Source organism: Leopardus geoffroyi, chromosome B4, assembly GCF_018350155.1.
Source record: "Leopardus geoffroyi isolate Oge1 chromosome B4, O.geoffroyi_Oge1_pat1.0, whole genome shotgun sequence".
Lineage (NCBI taxonomy): Eukaryota > Metazoa > Chordata > Mammalia > Carnivora > Felidae > Leopardus > Leopardus geoffroyi.
The window spans coordinates 18,377,531-18,402,318 of record NC_059341.1 but is presented as its reverse complement, the minus strand read 5'-3'; the positions used below and the strand labels follow the sequence as shown (position 1 = coordinate 18,402,318).

At 38.0% G+C, this 24,788-nt stretch overlaps 1 protein-coding gene across 1 annotated transcript in view; it reads right to left on the bottom strand.

The window, feature by feature from the left end:
- Positions 1-24,788, bottom strand: part of MALRD1 (MAM and LDL receptor class A domain containing 1) — a 772,911-nt gene that overhangs the window by 22,437 nt on the left and 725,686 nt on the right. The window contains 2 exon segments of the mRNA XM_045462674.1: positions 16,588-16,684; positions 16,778-16,857. Coding sequence (XP_045318630.1) covers positions 16,588-16,684; positions 16,778-16,857 — 177 coding nt within the window.

The following is a 24,788-nucleotide window of genomic DNA, read 5'->3' as shown; positions in this document are numbered from 1 at the left end:
AAATTCAGATGACAAAGAAGCCCATAAATGCAATCCCTGAAGGTCAAGTCTCCAGACGCACCTTCTACCTTTCTCTACCCTCTTTAATGGAAAAGAGTGGAGGGGTGGACCTGAGGGGAAAGACAAAATGGCCAGCACTCAGCTCTTTTTTTTTTTTTCTTAAGTGAATTGAAATCTCCTAAGTAGGTATTCAAAACCCTAATCACCTCTCTACAACATACTTTACTATCTGTAATTTATTGTTCCCCACCCATATTCTATAGTTACATGAGCCATTTTTTAAACCATGAGTTTCTACATTTTCTTTTTTTTTTTGAACCCCTTTCCACATCTCCACCTGGTTTATCTTTCAAGTCCCCATACAAATTCCATATCCCTTTTGTAGCCCTCTTCATCTATCCATCTGAATTGCTAGCTGCCTTGAATATGCTGCCTCCATGTGATGGCTCAAGACTTGACCCGTGTACCACTCACCCCACTCACATGAGAGGAGCTCTGGCTCCAGGAAGTTTCTGGTCACAGGGTAGGAAGTGGGTTACAAGAGGAGTAGAAATGTGACAGTCTTGGGACAAATACTTTTTCCTCTAAATACTCTGTCTCTTTTCTACCATTTCAGGAAAAGAAAACAGACGAGAATTAGGGGAAAAGTATCAGGGAACAGGTGGCCTAGGCTTCTCTTTAAAATAGAGAAGAAGAGAGAGGCAGAAGAGGAGGAATCACATGTGACCCAATACCATTTTTAAGGTGAGGATTTTGTATTCATTGATTGACTCATTCATTTGTGAGAGAGCAGGGGAGAGAGGCAGAGGGAGAGAAAGAGAAAATCTCAAGCAGGCTCCATGCTCCCTGTGGAGAAGGGGAGGATTTTGAAGTCCTGTTCTCAATTTCCCTTTTCTAGCTCAAAGCAAACATTTAGCAAGATTGGCAGGACATGGCTACAGTATACACAGGGACTGAGATTGGGGAGTTAGGTTCCTAGATCTTAACAGCAGTATTTCTTGTGGGCAAACGCACAGTGGAAAGAGAAAAGGTTTGCAAGAATTATGAAATGACCTTGATTGTTGCCCTGGGACCAGGGCAGGCTCTCTAGTGACACCGTAGCTGTAAAAGCAACTGAATTCCTTGAGGCATAGGGTAAGTGGGGTTTCAATTTTTGTTAAGGATAAGTATTCATTCCTGGGCCCAAGTTAGGTCTATCCAGGGATTTCAAACTAGGAGAAGAGCTAAACTTTCCTCCAAAGGTACACATTATCAACATGGTGTTTGTACTGGCAAAAGGTCTGGTAGAGAGGATATAATATAATAGGGATAGGTACGTTATTTAGGGGCCAGGGCCACGCATTCACCCATCTCAAACAATAAGAACATCTGCATCTTCCATGGGGTTACAGGCAGCTGATTCAGCTTTTGGGATCCTAATCACCTCCTTTCTTATCAGAAATACAAATACCAGCCATTCTCTTGATTATTCTTTCCTTCCATCTTACCCCCCAAATATTTTGGTTTACATTTCTATTACACTCATCACAGTTTAACATGTATTATGAGTCAGAAAGCAGGGGTATCATATATCATGGAACTTTCTCAAGATTAGCACATCTTAATAAATGTTTGTGGAGTTGAATCATGAGGCATTCCCAAGATCGCATTCAGGTCAAATTGTTTATTTTTAACTTTGATTAGTGTATTTATTAAATTAACACAATCCTTCATGAGTAACTACCACAGTGCAGCATAATAAACAGCTATATTGCCATTTTTTCCCCAGGTAAAAAAGATATCATCTAAAATAGAAAAGAAGTGGGTGTATTATGTGGCTTCAGGTAAGGTAAAAATAATTAGTCCACCATTTGTATTCTTTATACTTGATTTCTAAGTATATGTTTGATTATCACATCTACTTTTTTGATTAGTGAAACAACTCTAGAAGGCTGCCATATTTGTTACTTCCTCTAAAGTAGCAGGAGTATAAATCTGGTAGATTTTGGGCCATGGGGAAAGGGATACTAGATACCTTACAGAGACCTTTCATGATGACCTCCATATGGCCCCACATTACAGTGCCTTGTATAGAGTCCCTGCAGTCATGTTTGTAGTACTGGCCCTACCTCATATCTCTTCCATAGTTAATTTGACCAGAAATGGAGTCTTGACCCCAAGTAGGCTAATCAGAAGATCTACCTTTGGAATATGTACTGGGGACAAAAAGACAAAGATTTAGTTTCTCCACATGTCTGGACATGTAATGGGTACTGATACCTAGCTACTAGGAGAAACCATTTAGTAATAAAGACAGGGAGTAGAGGAAATATGTCTTCGGAGAGAGAATCACCAAGCAGAGAAGCAAAAAGAAGCAGAGATGAGAAGCAGATAAGAATACCATTGGGTCCAGGTCTTCCCATCCCCATTCATTGCTATCTTTGAGCCCTGGGAAATGTACATTTTTACACTAAATTCTTTGTTTTGATTAAGCTAGCTTGAGATTCTTTCTTCCCCTGCAAAGGGTCCTCACTAATATATTTGGTAGCAAGTAGCTAACAGAAGGATCACAGAATGTATAATAAAATCTAGGAAACAAATCTCTAAAAACAACTTTAAGAGGCTTATTGCTGTATGTAGCACTAAGCCTGCAGTGCTCCATCCTGTATTTTTAAAAAAATAAAATTTCTTTCAAGTCATTGAAGGGTTTCTTATGCTACAAATTGTTTTTATAAAATCTAATGGAAAATCATAAGGTTTATTTAGAGAGAGTGACAAGTTTCCTACTTACATTTATTCCTGTGCAACTCAATTTGGTATTATTTTCAGGGAGAATCAACAGACTTAAAATTTGACATGCAACTTTTTTATTTAAATGTAATCAATAGACACAAGCAGTGTTTTTGGTGATGCCCAGAAGAAATGATGGTCAATAAAGTGTCCTGTATTGGGCACCAATTATGCATACAGAGGTAGATACTGGGGACATAAAGACTGGTTAATATGGAAATAGTTAAGTAATAACACTACATGATGATGCTGTAATTGTCTTCCTGAGGACAACATTCTGACAGCTCAGTGACTAAACCTGAAGGAATGCCAGGATGTTTTTGCTTGGTATCCAAAATATATGGATTTTGATAGCTCTGCCAGGCAGAAGGTGTGGAAAGCCACATGTTTTAGTCAAGTGTAGGGGCTGGAAGGGGCGGGGTGGTGGAAAGTTAAACTTGGTACAGTGGTCTTTGAACACTGTCACTTGAGTTTCTCTAAGTAACTTAGAAGAAAAAAACTATGCATCTCCTCTTATATGTTTAAGCTAGCATCTAAAATCTTTATTGTAAGTTTCGTGGTTGCAAAGGATATAATTTCTGAAATATTTTATGTGAGCTCTTTCAAATTATTGAATTTGTCTGCCATGAAATCTAAATGACAAAGTCAGTCCTGCTTTCTAATCAAATAAAACTTGATTTTCAGAAAAAGACGGACTTCATTGTTCAACTCAAATAGATATGTTAAAATGTGTTCCAGAGCAATCATCTCAATTAATTGAAATTTCACATTCTAAGTGGGAAAGGAGAGAGAAAAGTAACTTGGCAAAAGATTTCTCTCCTGCTCCCCCTTTCAGTACTTCTTAACTCCAATATCTTGCTACATGAATCTCTTTTTGGGAGGCTGTATTCTCATGTCATGCCTCTATTTGTCTGCCCCCCCCATGTCCTCCCCTGTCCTCCCCCTTATAATTTATTTTAAAGAGATTCGGGATAGGTGTGAGGTAAAGCGACCACCTGTGAAAGAAGAAATGAGAGAGGAGAAGTGGCAGGCCGGATGTACCTTTCTCAGTCGGAAGAAAGTATGTGAAATTTGAACCTCACCTAGAAACTGCTTGTGGCATGTACCTTGGAGAAGTATTTGAGACTTCTGGTAAGCATCCTCCAGTCGGGAGACCCCTGGTAGAGAGAACGGGATCAACTCCAGTTCTAGTCTCTCTGGTTCCTTTGAGGGGCTCCTCTCCTCAGCCCCACAAGTGACCTCAGGGCAGATGTGTAGTGAGCAATTCAGAAGATCATGAACAAGACTGAGTGATATTATTGTTAGGCAGTAATAGGGAATAAAACCTTTTGAGATTTTGGAAATTAGAAGAGAAGGTACTACGAAGTGTAAAGTGGACAGGGAGGTAAATCAGAGGGTCACAGACAGAGATGCTGTCTGGAACCTCAAGCACTGGACCTTGCCTGCCTCTTCCAGGGAGGTAGTTTAAAAACATCAAAGTGCTTGTTTTCGTTTACAGTCATTTACTTCTACTGTGTTCTATCATCATTCTTTGATCTTGGTCCAGTTCACATATCTTGGGCAAATTTTATAACTATATTGTCGCTTTTAATGATTAAAAGTTTTCAATGATTAAAACATAGTCCAGTCCACTTGAAAGCTGTAATATCAGATTCTGACCTCAGTTTGTGTCCTGCTCCTTTCCCATTTCACACTTGACATTTGACCATGAGACACTGCTTACAGTAAGGAAGATGATGAAGGTCATGATCTGGCTTTAAGACACCCTATCCCTTTTCTCGAGGGTTAACTTTCTGGTGTGGACACAGAAAGAGAGGAAATGGGAGGCTGAAATATCCTTTTTTTTTAATGTTTATTTTGTGTTTGTGAGAGAGAGAGATGAGCATGTGCAGGTTGGGGAGGGGCAGAGAGAATGGGAGAGCAAGAATCCCAAGCAGTCCCATGCTCAGCACTAAGCCCCACACAGGGCTCCAACTCATAAACTTGAGCCAAAATCAAGTCAGAAACTTAACCGACTAAGCCACCCAAGCACCTCTGGAATATTCTTAATATCTAGTCAACTATCAGTAGGGGGCCCCCACCCCACCCCTGCCCATTGCACAGTGAGTTTATGTAGTTCTGACTTGTTTAGGTGGACTTCCCCTGTCATGGACTCCATGGTGATAGTATACGGATTATGTGTGTTTGTGTGTATGTGTGTGTTTGTGTGTGTATAAGTCAGCTTCATTTGGACCCCTTCTATCATTAAATAAAAGAAAGAAAAGAAAGACCGTTGTGTCAGCCTTCAGCTCAGCCTGGCCCCTGCTTCCCTTCCAGGAGGGGCATTACCTCACCTAAACTGACAGGTAAACAGTCCCAAACAACCCTATAACTCCAGTTTATCTCCGTTCTCTGTGCTTTTTCAAATGGACTGAAGAAGGAAGTTCTAGGTTCTCTTCCATTCCTTTGGAGGGTCGTGCATAACTGTGATACAGTATAATCTCTATTCCCATCTCCTGCCCTCTTACTGTTCCAGGATATATTATGCCACAGACCTTTTAAGGCCAACAGATGCAGAATACTCCCACATGGCTATCTATTTTCAGAACACTAGCCAAAAATTATCTTAGTGTCTTTCTGCAAAAGGTACATGTGTCAAATACTCCTAAGAACTTTTCTTCTTCTACACTTTGCTTTAATGAGCACTAGGAAGCAAATTTTGAGATTTTTCACCTTTGTTATGGGCATTACCAATCTGAACTGTTGATCTCTTGGGAGCCTCCCATCGTTTGATATTGGGTAGAGCTAGTGGTTGTATATCACTCCCTTTCTTCATAGGAAAGTGGTAAAACCTCTTACCATAAATATTGCACTACCCCAAAGACAATGACTCCAAGAATGCCTTTATCTCTTCTTTCCAGTCCTTTCTTTTTTTTTTTTTTTTTTTTAATTTTTTTTTCAACGTTTATTTATTTTTTTGGGGACAGAGAGAGACAGAGCATGAACGGGGGAGGGGCAGAGAGAGAGGGAGACACAGAATGGGAAACAGGCTCCAGGCTCTGAGCCATCAGCCCATAGCCTGACGCGGGGCTCGAACTCACAGACCGCGAGATCGTGACCTGGCTGAAGTCGGACGCTTAACCGACTGCGCCACCCAGGCGCCCCCCAGTCCTTTCTTTATGGTAGACTGGAGAGATGAAAGATTGTGTGATGGCAGTATAAATGATTCTACTTCTTCCATTAGTAAGCCTCAGTGGGTTGTATCTGACCCCAATTATCAGTAGTCTTTGAAAGTTCTTCAAAATGTGTGTTTTTGGACCCTCTTATTTGCGGAATGTAGCCAGTTTCACTGAATTTCTTGTGACTCTTCTGTGAGAGGGGTTATTATTGTCACCTAAGAGTTCGATGTGTTCAGACAGGGTGATAAAGGCAATTATATCTAAGCTTTTCAGCTTAAATAATGAAGTTACCCTTTATTTGGGGGACCTCAAAGTTAGGTTCCAGAATATGGAAATGACGGATACTAATGTCTTACGATGTGTAAAGTCAATGTATCTAGAAAAAAAAAAGTCTATGTAGAAGGAAATGGTTGAAACATAATGTGGATCTGGAGCTTGGAACAGCATTTCAGGAAGAGAAAGATGATTTGAAGCCATTAACATATAGATGGCATAAAGCCTTGGAAATGAATGACATCTCCGTGGAGAATGTGTAGAAGGGGAAGGGAAGCAGATATAGAGGCAAGCCCTGAGGAACATTAATAAGGTTTGGAAAGAAGGAGAAAAGAGACCAGAAGTTGAAAAAAAAAAAAAAAAAAAGGCAGAGGAAAGGTTAAGAGAGAATGAACAAGGGCTCCTGGGTGGCTCAGTGGGTTAAGTGTCCAGCTTTGGCTCAGGTCATGATCTCACCGCTCCTGGGTTCCAGCCCCACATTGGGCTCTGTGCTGACAGCTCAGAGCCTGGAGCCAGCTTCACATTCTGTGTCTCCCTGTCTCGTGCGCCCACCCCGCTTGCACTCTGTGTGTGTCTCTCTCCTAAAAATAAATGTTTAAAAAAAAAGAAAAAAGAGAATGAACAAAGAAACAGATGAAGGGAAAACAGAAATAGAGTTCCTTGAAGAAAGAGTATGAAGAACAAGGACAAAGGAAAGTATAAAACTGAAGGACAGAAATGGGAAAGAAAAGGAGAAATGGCTGTCAGGCTGTGGCATAATGCCAACGGAATTTGCTTGAGAGATGTCTCCATAGCCCCAGTTATACAGGCTGTCCCACACACATCTGTAGGAGTGAAATTTAGGCTTCTTTTTGAATGTTCTCATGGGTTGTGTTAATATGAGAACTTATACATATTGTGATGTTTAATTTTATATGTCAGCCTGGCTAGTCTGTAATGCCCAATTGTTTATCCAAACACTGGTCTGGATGTTGCCATGAAGGTCTTTTTAGGTATGATTAACATTTTCAATCAGCCAAGTTTAAGTAAAGCAGATTACTTCCATAATGTGGGTGGACCTTGTTTAATCATTTGAAGACTTTAACAGCAAAGATTGAGGTTTCCAAAGAAGGAAGTCTGCCTCAGGGCTACAAATTCTATATTCTACAAATATAGAAACCTATATTTGTTTTTAGTCTGATAGTTGCCTGACAGATTTTGGACTCAAGCTGGCACCATCAACTCTTACATGAATTTGCAACTTACCAGCCTGCCCTACAAGTTTCATGCTTGGCAGCCCCCATGATCACATGAGAGAATTTTTTAAGATAAATCTGTTTCATATATTAGTATTTTAAATTATATTAATACACTTAAATGATTATTTCAGAAGTATATTTTTATATAAGTATGATATAAATGAACATATCTTATAGAAATACATTTATCTTAATATATCTTATTCTATTAAAATGTATTAATATGTTTATGTATTAATGTCCTATATTATATATGTTAATATATTAAGATATTTAAAGATGTACATATACACACACAAAGAGAAACATTACAATACTCATCTAATTATTTCTGTAACTCTGGAGAACCCTAATATAAGTGTGCATTCTAGCACAAAATCAGTTTTTCATTTAATAGCTTTGTGTATATCTTTCTCACTAGATTACAAATTCCTTTAAGTCCAGACTGTTTCTCATTCATGTTTGTATCCATTTTGTCTGGTATATTTTAGGCACATAAGAAATTAAAGAATTAATAGATGAGTAAGATCTTCTTGATAGTAATAGATTGAAAATGTCATATCTCTTTTTTCTGATGAACACCATAATTCTGTAATAACTTCCTTAATTGATGATGTCAAGATTGGTGCCTGCTAATTACCATGATTGCAGGCTGGAGATCTGAGAAGAATTCATCAAGTAGGAGTCATACAAGTTGGCACCAACGCAAATGCAGTTATCCAGTATTCTGTGACACATTGGTGTTGCTGCAAATCTAAATCTTTGATTGCAAATTCTGGCATGCAAGAGATGATATATTTTTCTTTAATTTCTTAAAATTTCACTAAATCTAATTCTGAGTCCTTATCTTGCTCAGTTCATGGAAAAGTCAATCACTTTCATTATCGGGGTGACCTGTATCCCATATGGGTGGATAGATGGGTATTGGGTAAGAACTCCCAGGGTCCTCAGTGGCACTGTAGATTGTAAGCTCTTCTTGGTTTTTTGTTTTGTTTGGTTTTGATTTGATTTTGAATTCAAATATGCAAAACATACAGCCTCATATTAAGTTTCAGGTATATATTATAATTAATCAAAACGTTCTACACATTTCTCAGTGCTTATTAGGATAAGTGTACTCTGCTTCCATTTTATCTATTTCACCCATTGCCCATCCACCTCCCTGCGACAACCACCAGTTTGTTCTCTGTATGAGTCTGATTTTTTTGTTTCCTTTTTCTTTGTTTTGTTTATAAAATTACACATATGAGTGAAATCATACGGTATTTGTCTTTCTCTGACAAACTTCTATCACTTAGCATTATACCCTATAGATCCATCCGTGTTGTTGCAAATGGGAAGATTTACTTCTTCCTTACAGCTGAGAAATATGCCATTGTGTGTGTGGACAGAATACTGTCCGTCTATGATGGACGCTTGGGTTGCTTTCACAATTTGGCTATTGTAAATAATGCTGCAGTAAACATAAAGATGCATATACCTTTACTGGGTAAGTACTCAGTAGTGGAATTACTGGATCAGATGGTAATGCTATTTTTAATTTTTTTTTGATGAACCTCCATACTGTAGAGTGGCTGCACCAATATGCATTACCACCTGCAGTGTTTGAAGGTTCCTCATTCTCCTCATCCTCACCAACACTTGTTATTTTTTGTCTTTTTTTAATTTTAACTATTCTGACAGCTATAAGGTGATATCTCATTGTGGTTTCAATCTGCATTTCACTTATGATTAGTGATGTTGAACATCTTTTCACATGTCTATTGGCCATCTGTGTCTCCTTTGGTAAAATGTCATGACCTGACACTGAGGACCTAAATGGTCAGATCCCCTGCCCATTATTAAGTAGATTGTTGTTTGGGTGTTGATTTATATAAATTCTTTATTTATTTGGATATTAACCCTTTATCACATATATCGTTTGCAGATATCTTCTATTCAGTAAGTTGCCTTATTGTTTTGTCAGCTGTTTCCTTTGCAGTGCAAAAGCCTTTTTTATGGTATAGTTTCAATAGTTTAATTTTACTTTTCTCTTGCCTGAAGAGACATATCTAGAAAAATGTTTCAATGGCTGTCTTCAAAGATTACTGCCTATGTTTTCTTGTATGAATTTGTTGGTTTCAGGTGTCACATTTAGATTTTCAGTCCATTTTGAGGTTGTCTTTTTTGTTTGTTTTTGGTATGGTCAATTTCTTTCTTTTGCATATAACTGTCCAGGTTTCCCAGCACCATTTATTGAAGAGATGTTCTTTTTCCCACTGTATACTCTTGTCTACTTTGTTGTAGATTAATTGACCATATAAGAATGGGTTTACTTTTGGGCTCTCTATTCTGTTGATCTATGTGTCTGTTTTTATGCCAGTAGCATACTGTTTTGATTACTACAGCTTTGTAGTTTATCTTAATATCTGGGATTGTGATACCTCCAGTTTTCTTCTGTTTTCAAGATGACTTCAGCTATTGGGGTCTTTTGTAGCGCCATATAAATTTTAGGATTATGTGTTCTAGTTCCATGAAAAATGATATTGGTATTTTGATAGTGATTGCTTTAAAACTATAGATTACTTGGGTAGTATGGACATTTTAACAGTGTTGGTTCTCCCAGTTCATGAGCTTGGAATGTCATTCCATTTGTTTCTGTGATCTTTAATTTCATTCATGAATGTGTTAAAAGAGGTTTCAGAGTAAGGATCTTTCACTTTGGTTAAGTTCATTCTTGGTATTTTATTATTTTTGGTGCAGTTATAAACAGGATTATTTTATTAATTTCCCTTTCTGCTACTTCATTATTAGTGTATAGAAATGCAGTCGATTTCCAAATGTTAAGTTCTTGTAACTTTACTGAATTAATTTATCACTTCTATTAGTTTTTGGTGGAGTATTTAGGGTTTTCTATAGATAGTATCCTGTCATCTGCAAATATTGAACCTTTTACTTCTTAATTACAAATTTGGATGCCTTTTATTTCTTTTTTTTGTCTGATTGCTATGGCTAGGATTTCCAGTACTCTATTGAATAAAAGTGGTGAGAGTGGACATCCTTGTCTTATTACTTATCTAATGGGACAAGCTCTCAGTTTTTCACCATTCAGTATGTTGTAAACTGTGGGGTTTTTTTCATATATGGCCTTTATTATGTTGTGGTATGTTCCTCTAAACCCATTTTCTTGAGTTTTTATCATGAGTCAGTGTCATACTTTGTCAAATGGTTTTTCTGCATTTATTGAGATGATCCTATGGTTATTATTCTTTCTCTTGTTAATGTGATAGATCATATTGATTGATTTGTAAATACTGAACCACAGTTATCTCTGGAATAAATCCCACTGGATCATGGTAAATGCATTTTTATAGGTATTGTTGGATTTGATTTGATAATATTTGTTCAGGATTTTTAATTTTTTTTTTAACGTTTATTTATTTTTGAGACAGAGAGAGACAGAGCATGAATGGGGGAGGGGCAGAGAGAGAGGGAGACACAGAATCAGAAGCAGGCTCCAGGCTCTGAGCCATCAGCCCAGAGCCCGACGCAGGGCTCGAACTCACGGACCGCGAGATCGTGACCTGGCTGAAGTCGGACGCTTAACCGACTGAGCCACCCAGGCGCCCCTTTTGAGGATTTTTAAACCTATGTCATCAGAGAACTGGCCTGTGGTTTGGTTTTTTTGTAGTGCCTTTAGCTGGTCTTGTTATGAGGGTAATGCTGGCTTTGTCCAATGAATAGAAATCTTTTTTTCATCTTCTATTTTTTGGAATACTTTGAGAAGACTCAGTATTAACTTTTCATTAAATGTTTGGTAGAATTCACCTTTGAAGCCATCTGGTCCTGGACTTTAGTTTGCTGGGAATTTTTTTTTTGATTATTGAATCAATTTATTTGGTAGTAATTGATCTGTTCAAATTTTGTATTTCTTCCTGATTCAGATTTGAAGGTTACATGTTCTAGGAATTTATCCATTTCTTCTAGGTGTCCAATTTGTTTGCATATAATTTGTCATAATTGCTATAATCCTTTGTATTTCTGTGGTTTCAGTTGTTATTTCTCCTCTTCATTTTGCTTTTATATATTTGAGTCCTGTCTCTATTGGCAGAGTCTGGATCAAAGTATATCAGTTTTGTTAATCTTTTCAAAAAACAGTACCTGGTTTCATTGATGTGTTCTCTTGTTTTCTTGGTCTCTCTTTCACTTAGTTCTGCTGTCATCTTTATTAATTTATTCCTTCTACTGGCTTTGGGCTTTGTTTTTCTTTCTCTTTAGGTGTAAGGTTGTTGCTTATTTGAGACTTTTATTCTTGAGGTAGACCTCTGTTGCTATAAACTTCCCTTTTAGAACAGCTTTTGCTGCATCCAAAATATTTTGGCCTGTTGGGTTTTCATTTACATTTGTATCAATGTACTTGTTGATTTTTATTTGATTTATTGGTTTAGTAGCATGTTATTTAGCTTCCATGTATTTGTGTTCTTTCCAGATTTTTTTGTAATTGATTTATACATTCATACCATCGTGGTCAGAGAAGAGGCATGATATGATTTCAGTTCTTTTGAAATTGTTGGGACTTATTTTGCGGCCTAGCGTCATCTATTCTGGAGAATGTCCCATGTGCCCTTGAAAACAATATTTATTCTTTTGTTTTGGGATAGAATGTTCTGAATATACTTATTAGATCCATCTAGTCCAATGTGTCATTCAAAGCCACTGTTTGTATGTTGATTTTCTGTCTGGATGATCTATCCATTGATATAAATGGGGTATTAAAGTCCCCTAATATTATTTTATTATGGTAAGTTTTTTTCTTTAATATCTTTCAATAGTTGCTTTATGTATTAGGTACTTCTGTGTTGGGTACATACATTTTTTTATTATTTTTTTAAAAAAAAAATTTTAACATTCATTTTTGAGAGAGAGAGCATGAGTGGGGGAGGGTAGAGAGAGAGGGAGACATAGAATCCGAAGCAGGCTCCAGGCTCTGAGTTGTCAGCACAGAGCCCCGACGCAGGGCTCTAACTCATGGACTGTGAGATCATGACCTGAGCTGAAGTCGGATGCTTAACTGAATGAGTCAACCAGGCACCCTGGGTACGTACATTTTTACAATTGTTTTATTCTCTTGTTGGATTACTCCCTTTATCATTAACTAGCTAATGTTGTTGTCTCTTGTTACAGTTGTTGCTTAAGGTCTATTTTATCTAATATCAGGTACAGTTACCCAACTTTTTTAGTGCTTCCATTTGCATGGGTAGATGTTTTTATATCCTTTTGCTTTCAATCTGCATGTGTCTTTAGGTCTGAAGTAAGTCTCTTGTAGGCAGCATGTATATAGGTCTTGCTTTTTAATCCAGTCACTCTATGTCTTTTGATTGGAGTTATTATTCCATTTACATTCAAAGTAATTATCAATAGGTATGTCTTTACTGACATTTTGTAACTTGTTTTATGGTTGTTTGTGTAGTTCTTCCCTGTTTCTTTCTTTGCTTGCTCTCTTCCCTTGTGGTGCTCTGGCCTTCTTTAATGATATACTTGTCTTCCTTCCTTTTTATTTTTTTGTGTATCTGCTATAGATTTGTGATTTATGGTTACCATTTGGTTATATATAACATCTTATGCATACAGCAGTCTACATTAGATTGGCGGTTGCTTAAATTGGGATCCATTCTAAAAGCACCAGATTTTTACCCCCCTCCAAGTTTTATATGTATATTTTACACATCCTTTTATTTGTGAATCCCTTAACTGATGTTTATACATATAATTGATTTCACTGTTCTTCTGTTTTATCTCTGTATTTGTATCATATGTACATATCTAGTACATGTACTTATTTTATTTCACTTTATTTTTAAATTTATTTAATCTCTACACACAGTGTATACAGAGCAAGAGTCATATGCAGAGATCAAGAGTCATATGCTCTTCCCACTGAGCCAGCCAGGTGCCTCAAATCTGGTACTTTTCTTGTTTGTATTTGCTTATGCCAGATTTTTTTCATATTTTCTTCTGTTTATAGCCTTTTCTTTCTACTCACAGTCCATTTTAACATTTCTTGTATGACTGATTTAGTGGTGATGAACATTTTTAACTTGTGTCTGTGAACTCTTTGTTTCTCTTTGTATTTTGAATGATAGCCTTGCTGGGTAGAATATTTTTGGTTGCAGGTTCTTTCCCTTTCAGCACTCTGAACAGATCCATCTCCCTCCTTTCTGGCCTGCAAAGTTTCTGATGGAAAAAATCAGCTGACAGCCTGATGGGTTTCCCTTGTAGGTGCCTGTTTTCTTTTCTCTTGCTGTTCTTAAGATTCACTTTTTATCACTACTTTTTGCCATTCTAATTATTATATGTCTTGGTGTGAACCTCCTTGAGTTGATTTTGTTGGGGTCTCTCTGTACCTCCTAGATTTGGATTTGTTTCCTTCCCCAGATTAGGGAAGTTTTCAGCTATTATTTCCTTAAAAACATTTTCTCCCCTCTTTTCTTTCTGTTCTCCTTCTAAGATCCCTATAATGTGATTGTTATTACACTTGATAATAATCCTGAGTTCCTTTAATCTATTCTCCATTTTTATTATTATTTTTCTTATTGCTTTTCAGCTGGTTGCTGTCCTCCAGGCTGCTGATCCATTCTTCTGCTTCCTCTCTAGTCTACTATTTATTTCCTATATGTAGTTTTAAATGTTTGTTTATTTATTTTGAGAGACTGAGTGAGTGGGGGAGAGGCAGAGAGGGAGAGACTCCCAAGCAGGCTCTGTGATGTCAGCATGGACAACAACGTGGGGCTCAATCCCAGGAACTGTGAGATCACGACCTGAGCTGAAACCAAGAGTCCAACACTCAACCGACTGAGCCACACATGTGCCCCTCCCTGTAGTGTATTTAATTTCAGTTATTTAGTTCTTCATTTCTGATTGGTTGTTTGTTTATTTTAGGTTTTCTGTCTCTTTGTTGAAGGTCTCAGTGAGATCCTCCACTCTCTTCTCTCATCCAGTATCTTTATGACCATCTCTATCAGGTATATTGCTTATCTCCATTTCTTTAGCTCTTCTGTTGTCATTTTGTCCTCTTCTCTCATTTGTGATCTATTCTTCTGTCTCTTCATTTTGTCTAAGTCCTTATAATTCTTATTATGTAATAGGAAAGTCAGTTATATTCTGACTTGAAATTGGGGCCTGATGAAGAAGAGGTCCTGTGGCGCTTTGTACAGCACTGTCTCCTGTTCACCAGAGCCAGTGACTATAGAGGTGACCTATGTATTGCATATGCCCCACTGTTGTGGCTGAGCCTCATTTGCCTTCTGTCCATTCAGCTGCAGTGGCCCCCTTTCTCTTTTGTGGGTAGGATTTGGTCCTTGTGCTGTTAAGGGGCTAATCTGAGTCTGTCCTGGACATTAACTTGGGTTAGACCAAATGCCTGCCATAGCCCATTTTCTGGGGCTGTGGAATCATGAGATTGCAGGACACTCTCCCTGCATTGTCCCCTGAGAGCTTTTCATTGGTGAGTGGGGTCTTCAGTGAGACAAAATCTCTGCCCTCTATCTATTAGGGTTGCAGTTACCCTGAACTACAGGGCTTTTTCCTTGTGCTGTCCCCTGTGAGGTTTGTGTTGGTGGGTGGTGTTGGCAGTCTGATTAGATATCTGCCCACAGTCCCCTGCTAGAGCTGCAGTGGGATTGATGTGTGTGGTAATTTTCCCTTCTCCCCAGAGCAGGAGTCACTTCGGAGTGGTGCTGTTCACAGTTGTGTTGTTTGCAGGGTGATATTCATCAGAAGCTATGGAGAGACTCCACCCCAGTGGAGCAGGTTGAATGGAGTGAGTCTTCAGTAGAACACAGGGCGTGTGGTGTTAGCAAGGTAAGTGGAAAGTGTTACCGGTTCCTAGCAGGGCTACGTGTAGAATGAGACTTGACAGTCGCTGCTTTGGAGTGACTCCTGCCCAGTTGTGCAGGTATGATGAGGCATATCCATAGGAGGACACTGGGGCAGGGTATGTAGTGTTAGAAAGCTAGGTAAAGGGTATGTAGTGTTAGAAAGCTTGAAGGTGTCTGGTTGTCTAAGATGTCAGGGGGGAGAAATGTCACCTTCTGGCTCTTATTTTCTTGGATAAGTCTCCTAATGATCCCTGCCCTTCCAACATCCATTCTGAGATTAGTAAAGATATCTACTTTATGCATACTCCAGGTAGTTTTTAAGCTGCTGCTTCTATGCTGTATATTTTGGAGGGTTGTTTGTTACACTCTGTCTTTAAGGGTGTGGACTGTTTCATACTGTCCTCTAGCTCTTCCAGAGTAGAGCCTGCTGATTTTTAAAGCACCCAATTTTAAGCTCTGCTGGTTATAAAAACTCCAACAGTTAAGCCCCCTGGTTTTCAAAGTCAAATATTATGGGAACTTGTCTTTCCAGTGCAGGACCACCATGTCTGGGGTGCCTATTGTGAGGTCTGTTCATCTACCTGCTTTGTGATTGTGGTATCCCTCCTGTTTGTGGTTAATCTTGTGGGAGTTTGGTTCCTGACTGTTTTCTTTCCTTTCTGCCATTTTAATGTGGCCTCTGCTCTAGAATTAACTGCATGGGCCTCTTCTGCCATTCTTCGGGTGATTTTCTGAGTTAGTTGTACTGATGTGGCTATTACGAAGTATATCCATGGGAAGAGGTGCGCTTAGGATCCTCCTTCTCTGCTATCTTCCCAGGCTCTCCTTCCAATTGGGGTCTTCTTGGTTTTGCATTAGTTCCTTTAGGTGCGGCAGCTATTGGTCTCTGTTCTGTATATTACTTGGACCATGGGAGTCTTAGCCTGAAACACTGATGTTAAGAGTTCACTGGGAGAGCCAAGAAAATATCTGTTGTGCAGTTCCCCAGGCATCACCAGCAAGTGGGACACTCATGTCTTTTAATCTGTGCAGAATGCCACTTTCCCTTTCATGTCATTATCAAAACTACTTTTAACATAATGTGAAAAGTAAACTTAAGGCTTTTTACTGAAAAAAGAAGAATAATTATTGTTAAGGAGCTCCTACATCATGCCCAGAAAGAAAAAAATCCATAAAGTATAGAAACACAAAGTTACCTGCATATAAAATGAAGTGAAAGAAAAATAGAGCAAATGAAATGTTTCAGAAAATTGTTTTACCACAGTACCTTTTACTCAGTAATCAAAGGCTTACCTGACTGGTCCTTTTCTGTTTGCAAGAAAACACAAGACTGCAACTGTAATATGAATCATCAAGAAAGCTGATCCAATGCCCAGGAAAGTCCATATGGCTGGAATTTCAAACCAATTAAAAAGATAAATATGTAGTGAAAACCATTACAAATTCCAAATTCAAGGAAATATTTAGTTACAATGTCACCTACTATTCTGAGGGTATATGAAATCTGCAGGAGAAGGGTTAACCTTGATGTGGCATCGATTTCCTTTCCATCCTTGTCCACAACTGAAAATAAGATAAAAACTTAAGTTAAAAAAAAATAAGTGGAAACATAGTTTAGCAGTACTGTCATGGAATAAAATGATGAATGTCAATAAATAATCGTACAAGGGAGTATGGGTAACTTTGATAAGAAACCAATAATATTAAACCAAAGCAAAAGCAAAATTTTTCTGTTTTCATAATTGTGTAAGATGACTTTCATAAAACTATTTATTACCTTCTTGGGGTAGCTGGGTGGCTCAGTCAGTTAAGCATCTGGCTCTTGATCTCAGTTCAGGTCATGATCTCATGGTTCATGATCTCACGGTTCATGAAATTGAACCCCATATCAGGCTCTCCACTGACAGCATGGAGCCTACCTGAGCCTCTCTCTCTCAAAATAAATCAATAAATTAAAAATATATATTTATCACCTTCTTGATTTTATTTATAAGATAGGAGCTCAGCTTTCACATTCTCCTTTGTTGTTTTCAAAAGTGTGACTTGATTTTTGCAATCCCTATCAAAATAACACCAGCATTCTTCACGGAGCTAGCATAAACAGCCCTAAAAATTGTATGGAACCAGAAAAGAACCTGAATAGCTAAAGCAATCCCAAAAAAGAAAACCGAAGCTGGAGGCATCACAATCCCAGACTTGAAGATGTATTACAAAGCTGTAATCATCAAGACAGTATGGTACTGGCACAAAAACACTCAGATCAGTGGAACAGAATAGAGATCCAAGAAATGGACCCATAAACGTATGGCCAACTAATCTTTGACAAAGCAGGAAAGAATATCCAATGGAATAAAGACAGTCTCTTCAGCAAATGGTGCTGGGAAAACTGGACAGTGATATGCAGAAAAATGAACCTGAACCACTTTCTTACACCATACACAAAAATAAACTCAAAATGGATGAAAGACCTAAACATAGACAAGATGCCATAAAAATTCTAGAGGAGAAATCAGACAAAACCTCTTTGATTCAGCCACAGCAACTTCTTACTCAACATGTCTCCAGAGGCAAGAGAAACCAAGGCAAAAATGACCTATTGGGACTTCATCAAAATAAAAAGCTTCTGTACAGCGAAGGAAACAATCAGGAAAACTAAAAGGCAAGTGACAGAATGGGAGAAAATATTTGCAAACGACATATCACATAAAGGGTTAGTATCCAAAATCTATAAAGAACTTATCAAAACTCAACACCCAAAACAAAAATAATCCAGTGAAGAAATGGGCAAAAGAATGAATAGACACTTCCAAAGAAGACATCCAAATGGCAAACAGACACATGAAAAGATGCTCAACATCACTCATCATAGGGAAATACAAAGTAAAACCACAATGAGATACCATTTACTCCAGTGAAAATGGCTAAAATTAACAACTCAGGCAATGACAGATGTTGGCAAGGATGCGGAGAAAGAGGATCTCTTTTGCACTACTGGTGGGAATGCAAACTGGTGCAGCCACTCTGGAAAACAGTATGGAAGGTCCTCAAAAAAATTAAAAATAGAACTACCCCACAACCCAGCAATTGAACTACTAGGTATTTAAGTGATACAGGTGTGCTGTTTTGAAGGGGCACATGCACCCCAATGTTTATAGCAGCACTATCAACAACAGCCAAAATATGGAAAGAGCCCAAATGTCCATCAACAGATGAATGGATAAAGAAGATGTGGTATATATAAAGAATGGAGTATTACTCGGCAATCAAAAAGAATGAAATCTTGCCATTTGCAGCTACACGGATGGAACTGGAGGGTATTATGCTAAGTGAAATTAGCCAGAGAAAGACAAATATCATATGACTTCACTCATATGAGGACCTTAAGATACAAAACAGATGAACATAAGGGAAGGGAAGTAAAAATAATATAAGAACAGGGAAGGGGACAAAATATAAAAGACTCTTAAATATGGAGAACAAACACAGGGTTGCTGGAGGGGCTGAGGGAGGGGGATGGGCTAAATGGGTAAGGGGAATTAAGGAATCTAGTCCTGAAATCATTGTTGTACTATATGCTAACTTGGATGTAAATTAAAAACAAAAAAAGTTACTTGAATTTTACCAGTGTCCAATCCAATATTACTTTATTGATCATTTGTCTCAAACCTTAAAGCTAGCACTCTTTTCAGTAGTGAATGGATTTCTGTTTTTTAATACTGATGGGAATATTCAAATTGAAGATTTACATATCAGAGAGAACATTTATCCCAAAAATCAGGATGATCCTCCAAGTATATAGATTTGAAATCAGGTAAATAATCTCATTGGATATACCTATACTACTACTAGGATTTAATTAACTTTGCTTTATTTAGGGATGTCATAATGAAACCTAGAACACTGGGAGTATTTCTTTTATGGGTGGCTTTCTGAATGTTCAGAAATGGGATTAGTTTGTACATCAAAGGGAAATAAGGTTTATTCTTAAGCAGTAAGTATGTCATTTTTTTTCTGGTATAAATGTGTTTGCATGGAAGTGTGAAAACTTACTCATTTTTTCCCAAAAATATAAGAATAGAAATGATTATTTGTATTTATGTTTGGTTGAATTTTCTGCCAAGTTCATGATACATGCCACAAAACAGGATTAAAAAGTAGCTTTTGAATGTTTTGTGCTTTAAAGCTGTGTGTTACAAGCAATGCTTCTTCAGTACACAGTTATTGTATTTTCCCTCAATCTTTTTGAATTTGAAAATTTGAATGCTTTTTAATGTTTATTTATTTGGAGAGAGAGCAAGCTGGAGAGGGTAAAAGAGAGAGGGAGGCAGAGGATCCTGAGCAGGCTCCTTGCTGTCAGCACAGAGCTCGATATGGGGCTCAAACTCATGAACCATGAGAGTATGACCTGGGCCAATACCAAGAGTTGGACACTTAACCAACTGAGCCACCCAGGCGCCCCTAGAATTTGAAGGCTTAATGGCAATTCCTTGTAGCTTCTTTAAATGTAGAAAGCTTACTGATTCAAGAAAGTCCATAAGAATGCCATTTTTCCTTCACAGAACTAGAATAATACTAAAATATATATGAAACCACAAGAGACCCTGAATGTCCAAAGCAGTCTTGAAAAAGAACAATGCTGCAGGTATCACAATCCCAGATTTCAAGATGTACTACAAAGAAGTAGTAATCAAAACAGTATGGTACTGGCACAAAAATACATAGATGAATGGAAAAGAATAGAGAGCCCAGAAATAAACCCATGCTTATGTGGTCAAGAAGTCTTTGAAAAAGGAGGCAAGAATATACATGCGGAAAAGACAGTCTCTTCAATAAATGGTGGTAGGAAAACTGAACAGTTAAAAGCAAAAGAATGAAATTGAACACTTTCTTACACCATACACAAAAATAAACTCAAAATGGATTAAAGACCTAGATGTGAGACCTGAAACCATAAAACTCCTTGAGGAAAACATAAGCAATAATTTCTTTGCATTGACCTTAGCAACATTCTTCTGGATAAATCTCCTCAGGCAAGGGAAACAAAAGCAAAATTAAACTATTGGGACTATACCAAAATTAAAAAGCTTTTGCTCAGCAAAGGAAACCATCAACAAAAGGGCAAGTTACTGAGTGGGAGAAGAAATTTGCAAATGATACATCTGACAAGTGTCTGCTTGAATGTGTCTATTAAGATAAATTCCAGTGGGAAGTACCTTGGAATACCAGTTTAAAAAAATCCTGGAGAGACTTCTGGGTAAGATGGCAGAGTAGGAAGATCCTAAGCTCACTTCATCCCACAGATACATGTAGGTAACAACCATATCAATGTAAATAACCCAGAGAATGACCCAAAGACTGTCAGAACAGACTCTCCACAGCTAAATGTAGAGAAAAGGTCATTTTGAAGAGGGTAGGAAGGGCAGAGATCAGGTTGGAAGCCAAACTGATCCATGAATGTATGTGGGAGGGACAGATGCAGGTGTGGAGAGGGGAGAGGAACACAACAGACACCCAGACAGGGGACCTTCACTGGGAAGAGGAATCCATTTAAAATTTGGCTTTGAAAACTAGATAGGCTTAACTTCATGAGTTTTTTAACAATCACTGGGGCTCGACATCTGAAACTTTAAAAATCATTTTGTTTTGGGGCACCTGGATGGCTCAATTGGTTAAGTGTCTAAGTCTTGATTTTGGCTCAGGTCACGATGTTACAGTTTGTGAGAGCAAGTGCCATGTTGGGCTCTGCGTGACAGTACAGAGCCTGCTTGGGATTCCCTCTCCCCTCCCCCCACCGCCCCACCTCACTCACACTTTCTCTCAAAAGTAAATAAATTTAAAATAAGTAAATAAATTAGTGGGTTTGGCTTTGGGAGAGCCAGAGGGCTATAGGAAACTCAGTCCCTGCCCTTAAAGGGACAGCATAACAACCTCCCTGAGATATAACATAGAAGCAGCAGTTTGAAAAACACTGGGGTATATGGGAAGGAGATTTGTTTACTAATCTCAGAACATTTGCTGGAGGGACAGGGATCTGGGAGACTACTCCAAAAACAAAAGAACTGGTGGCACCATTTCCTTGTACCATCCCCTGCCTAGATAACAGTGATACCTCCATGAACCAGCACAGCTTGAACACTCACGACCTAGTTAGTGGCTCTACCCCCACCCACTCAGCAGTTTTCCAAAGCAGCCACAGGTCCCCTCCCACAGCTGACCAGTGCTAACCTTGCTAATACCACTCACCTTGTCCCTGCATTTTTCTCTGTACCCACTTCCTCCCTCCAAACTGGTGTTGGCAGGAGTTTCCAAAGCAACTTCAGGTCTTCTCCTACAGCCAACTTGTACAAACCTTGCTAACACTGATGTCCCTCCCTTCCCACTGTGTTCTCCTGTGGACCTGCCCCTTTCAACATGCACTTGACTGGAGTCCATCCAAAGCTGTACCAAAGCATGCACTGTGCAAGCAGCACAGACAGGTACCAGCACCACTTCAAAGTCCTGCACTGTGGGGAGGGAAAAAGAAAACAAAACATACCAGTTCTGTGGTCACAGCCGTAGGCTGGGGGCAGACATCTGCTCTGGATTCAGGCTCTGCCCACCAATGAAAACTGCTGTGGGGACAGCACCAGGGTGATACCACAGCTCTGGCAAATGCCCAGTCTGATCCAACTGAAGCCCAAGGAGACCCTAGACTGGCCCTTAAACAGAAGGATCAACTCCTGTCCATAGCAAGAAAAGAGAACCATTGCAGGCAACTGGAATGAAGGTAAATGTGGTTCAGACACATTGGTAGGATGCATATAACATATCAGATATACTTCTGAAGCATCAGGTTCTCATGAATGGGGGACATTGTACTATAAAGCTCTATAGGGGTTCTTTTTAATAATGCCAGTACTTTCAAGAGAAGGAGATATATCTGAATTTTCTAACACATAGAAACAGACTCAAAGTGAGTTAGACAAAATGAGAGAAATATGTCCCATATGAAAGAACTGAACAAAATCTCAGCAAGAGAGCTAAACGAAATGGAGATAATATGCCTCATAAAGAATTCAGAATAATGGCCATAAAGATACTAAACTTGAGGAAAGAGTAGAGAATCTCAGTGCCACCTTCAGCAAAGGGATAGAAAACATAAAAGAACCAATGAGAGATGAATTAATATGTGAAATTAAAAATACACCTGAGAGAATAAATTGTAGACTAGTGGAAGCAAAATAATGGATTAGCGACCTGGAAGACAGAGTAATAGAAAGTAATGAAGCTGAACAAGAGAAAAAATGTGAGATAGATTAAGGGAACTCAGCAACACCATCACATGTAATACTATTCACATTATTGAGATCCTAGAAGAAAAAGAGAAAAGGGAGAAGAACATCTATATAAATAAGTAATAGCTGAAAACTTCCCTAATCTGGGGAAGGAAACAGAAAACCAGATCCAGGAGGCACAGAGAACCTGCAACAAAATTAACCCAAGGAGCTTCACATCAAGATACATAATAAACTGGCAAAAGTAGTGATAAAATTCTAAAAGCAGCAAGAGAAAAGAAAATAGGTACCTACAAAGGAAACCCCATAAGCTATCAGATGACTTTTTAGCAGAAATTTTGCAGGCCAGAAGGGACGTGGCATATTCAAAGTGCTGAAAGGAAAAAAAACAAAAAAAGCAAAACAACCCCTAAAACCAAGAATACTTTAACCATCAGGGCTATCACGCAGAGTAGATGAAGAGTTTTCCAGACAAACAAAAGTTAAAGGAGTCCATCAACACTAAACCAGTTTTACAAGATATATTAAATTCGGACTCTTTGAGTTGAAAAGAAAGACCATAAGCAGCAGTTAGAAAAGTAGAAAGCACAAAAGCAATAAAAGCAAGTATATTAATAAAAATCCATCAATGGATTCACAAAATGAAAGAATGTAAAGCATGAATGACACCATATACCTAAAATGTGTGGAGGAGATGAGTAAAAAGTTAGTGCTTTTACAATGGGTTCAAACCTAAAGTGACCATCAACTGAATACAGTCTGCTATATGCATCAGTGTTATATATAAACCTGTTGGTAAACACAAATCAAAAACTGGTTATAGATACATGAGTAAAGATAAAGGAATCCAAACAAACAACTAAAGAAAGCCAGCAAAGCATGAGAGAAGATAGCAAGAGAAGGAACAGAGGAAGAACTATAAAACAACCATAAAACAAGTAACAGAAGGGTAATAAGTACCTATCAATAATTACTTTGAATGTAAATGGACTAAATGCTCTAATCAAAACACACAAGTTTGACAGAATGGATAAAAAAGCAAGACCCATCTATATGCTGCATACAAGATACTCAATTCAGACCTAAAGACGCATGCACATTGAAAGTGAAGGAATGGGAAAGCTTTTGTCATGCAAAATGTGAGTGAAAAGAAATCTGGGATAGCAATACTTATATCAGAGAAAACTTACTATAAAATAAAGACTGCAACAAAAGATAAAAAAGGATAATACGTAAAGGGAAAAATCCAACAAGAAGATATAATGATTGTAAATATTTATGTACCCAACATGAAAGCACCCATATATTTAAAGCAGCTATTAACACAAAGTAATCAATAGTACAATAATAATAAGGCACTTTAACACCCCACTTGTATCAATGGACAGATCATCCAGACAGAAAATCAGCAAGGAAATGGTGGCTTTTAATGACACACTGGACTAGATGGATCTAACAAATATACTCAGAACATCCCATCTTAAAACAGAAGAAAACACATTCTTTCAAGGGCATATTTCCAGAATAGATCCCATGTTAAGCCACAAAACAAGTCGCAACAAATTCAAGAAATTGAAGTCACACCATGTGAAATTTGGACCACAACAATATTAAAGTAGAAATGGACACAAATACATGGGGTTTAAATAACATACTCCTAAACAATTAATGGGTAAACCAAAAGGGCAAAGAGGAAATAAAAAAAATACATGGAGACAAATGAAAATGAAACACAGTGGTCCAAAATCTTTGGGGCGCAGCAAAAGTTGTTTTCAGAGAAAGGCCTACCTCAAGAAGCAAAAAGAATCTCAAATAAACAAACTAACCTTATTTCTAATAGATCTAGAAAAAGAACAAAGAAAACACACAACTAGTAGAAGGAAGGAACAAAGATTAGAACAGAATTTTAAAAAAATAGAAACTAAAAAACAAACAAAAATAGAACAGATCAATGAAACCAGCAGCTGATTTCTCAAAAAGATCAATAAAATTGATAAACCATTATTAGCCAATCTAATCAAAAAGAGAGAGAGGGAGAACTCAAGCAATATCAGAAACGAAAGAGGAAAATTAACCAATATGACGGAAGCACTAAGGATTATAAGAATATTTGTTATGAAAAATTATTTGCCAACAAATTGGTCTACATAGAAGGAACAGATGAATTCCTAGAAACAAATAACCTCCCCAAAATGAATCAGGATAATCCAAGACCAGATG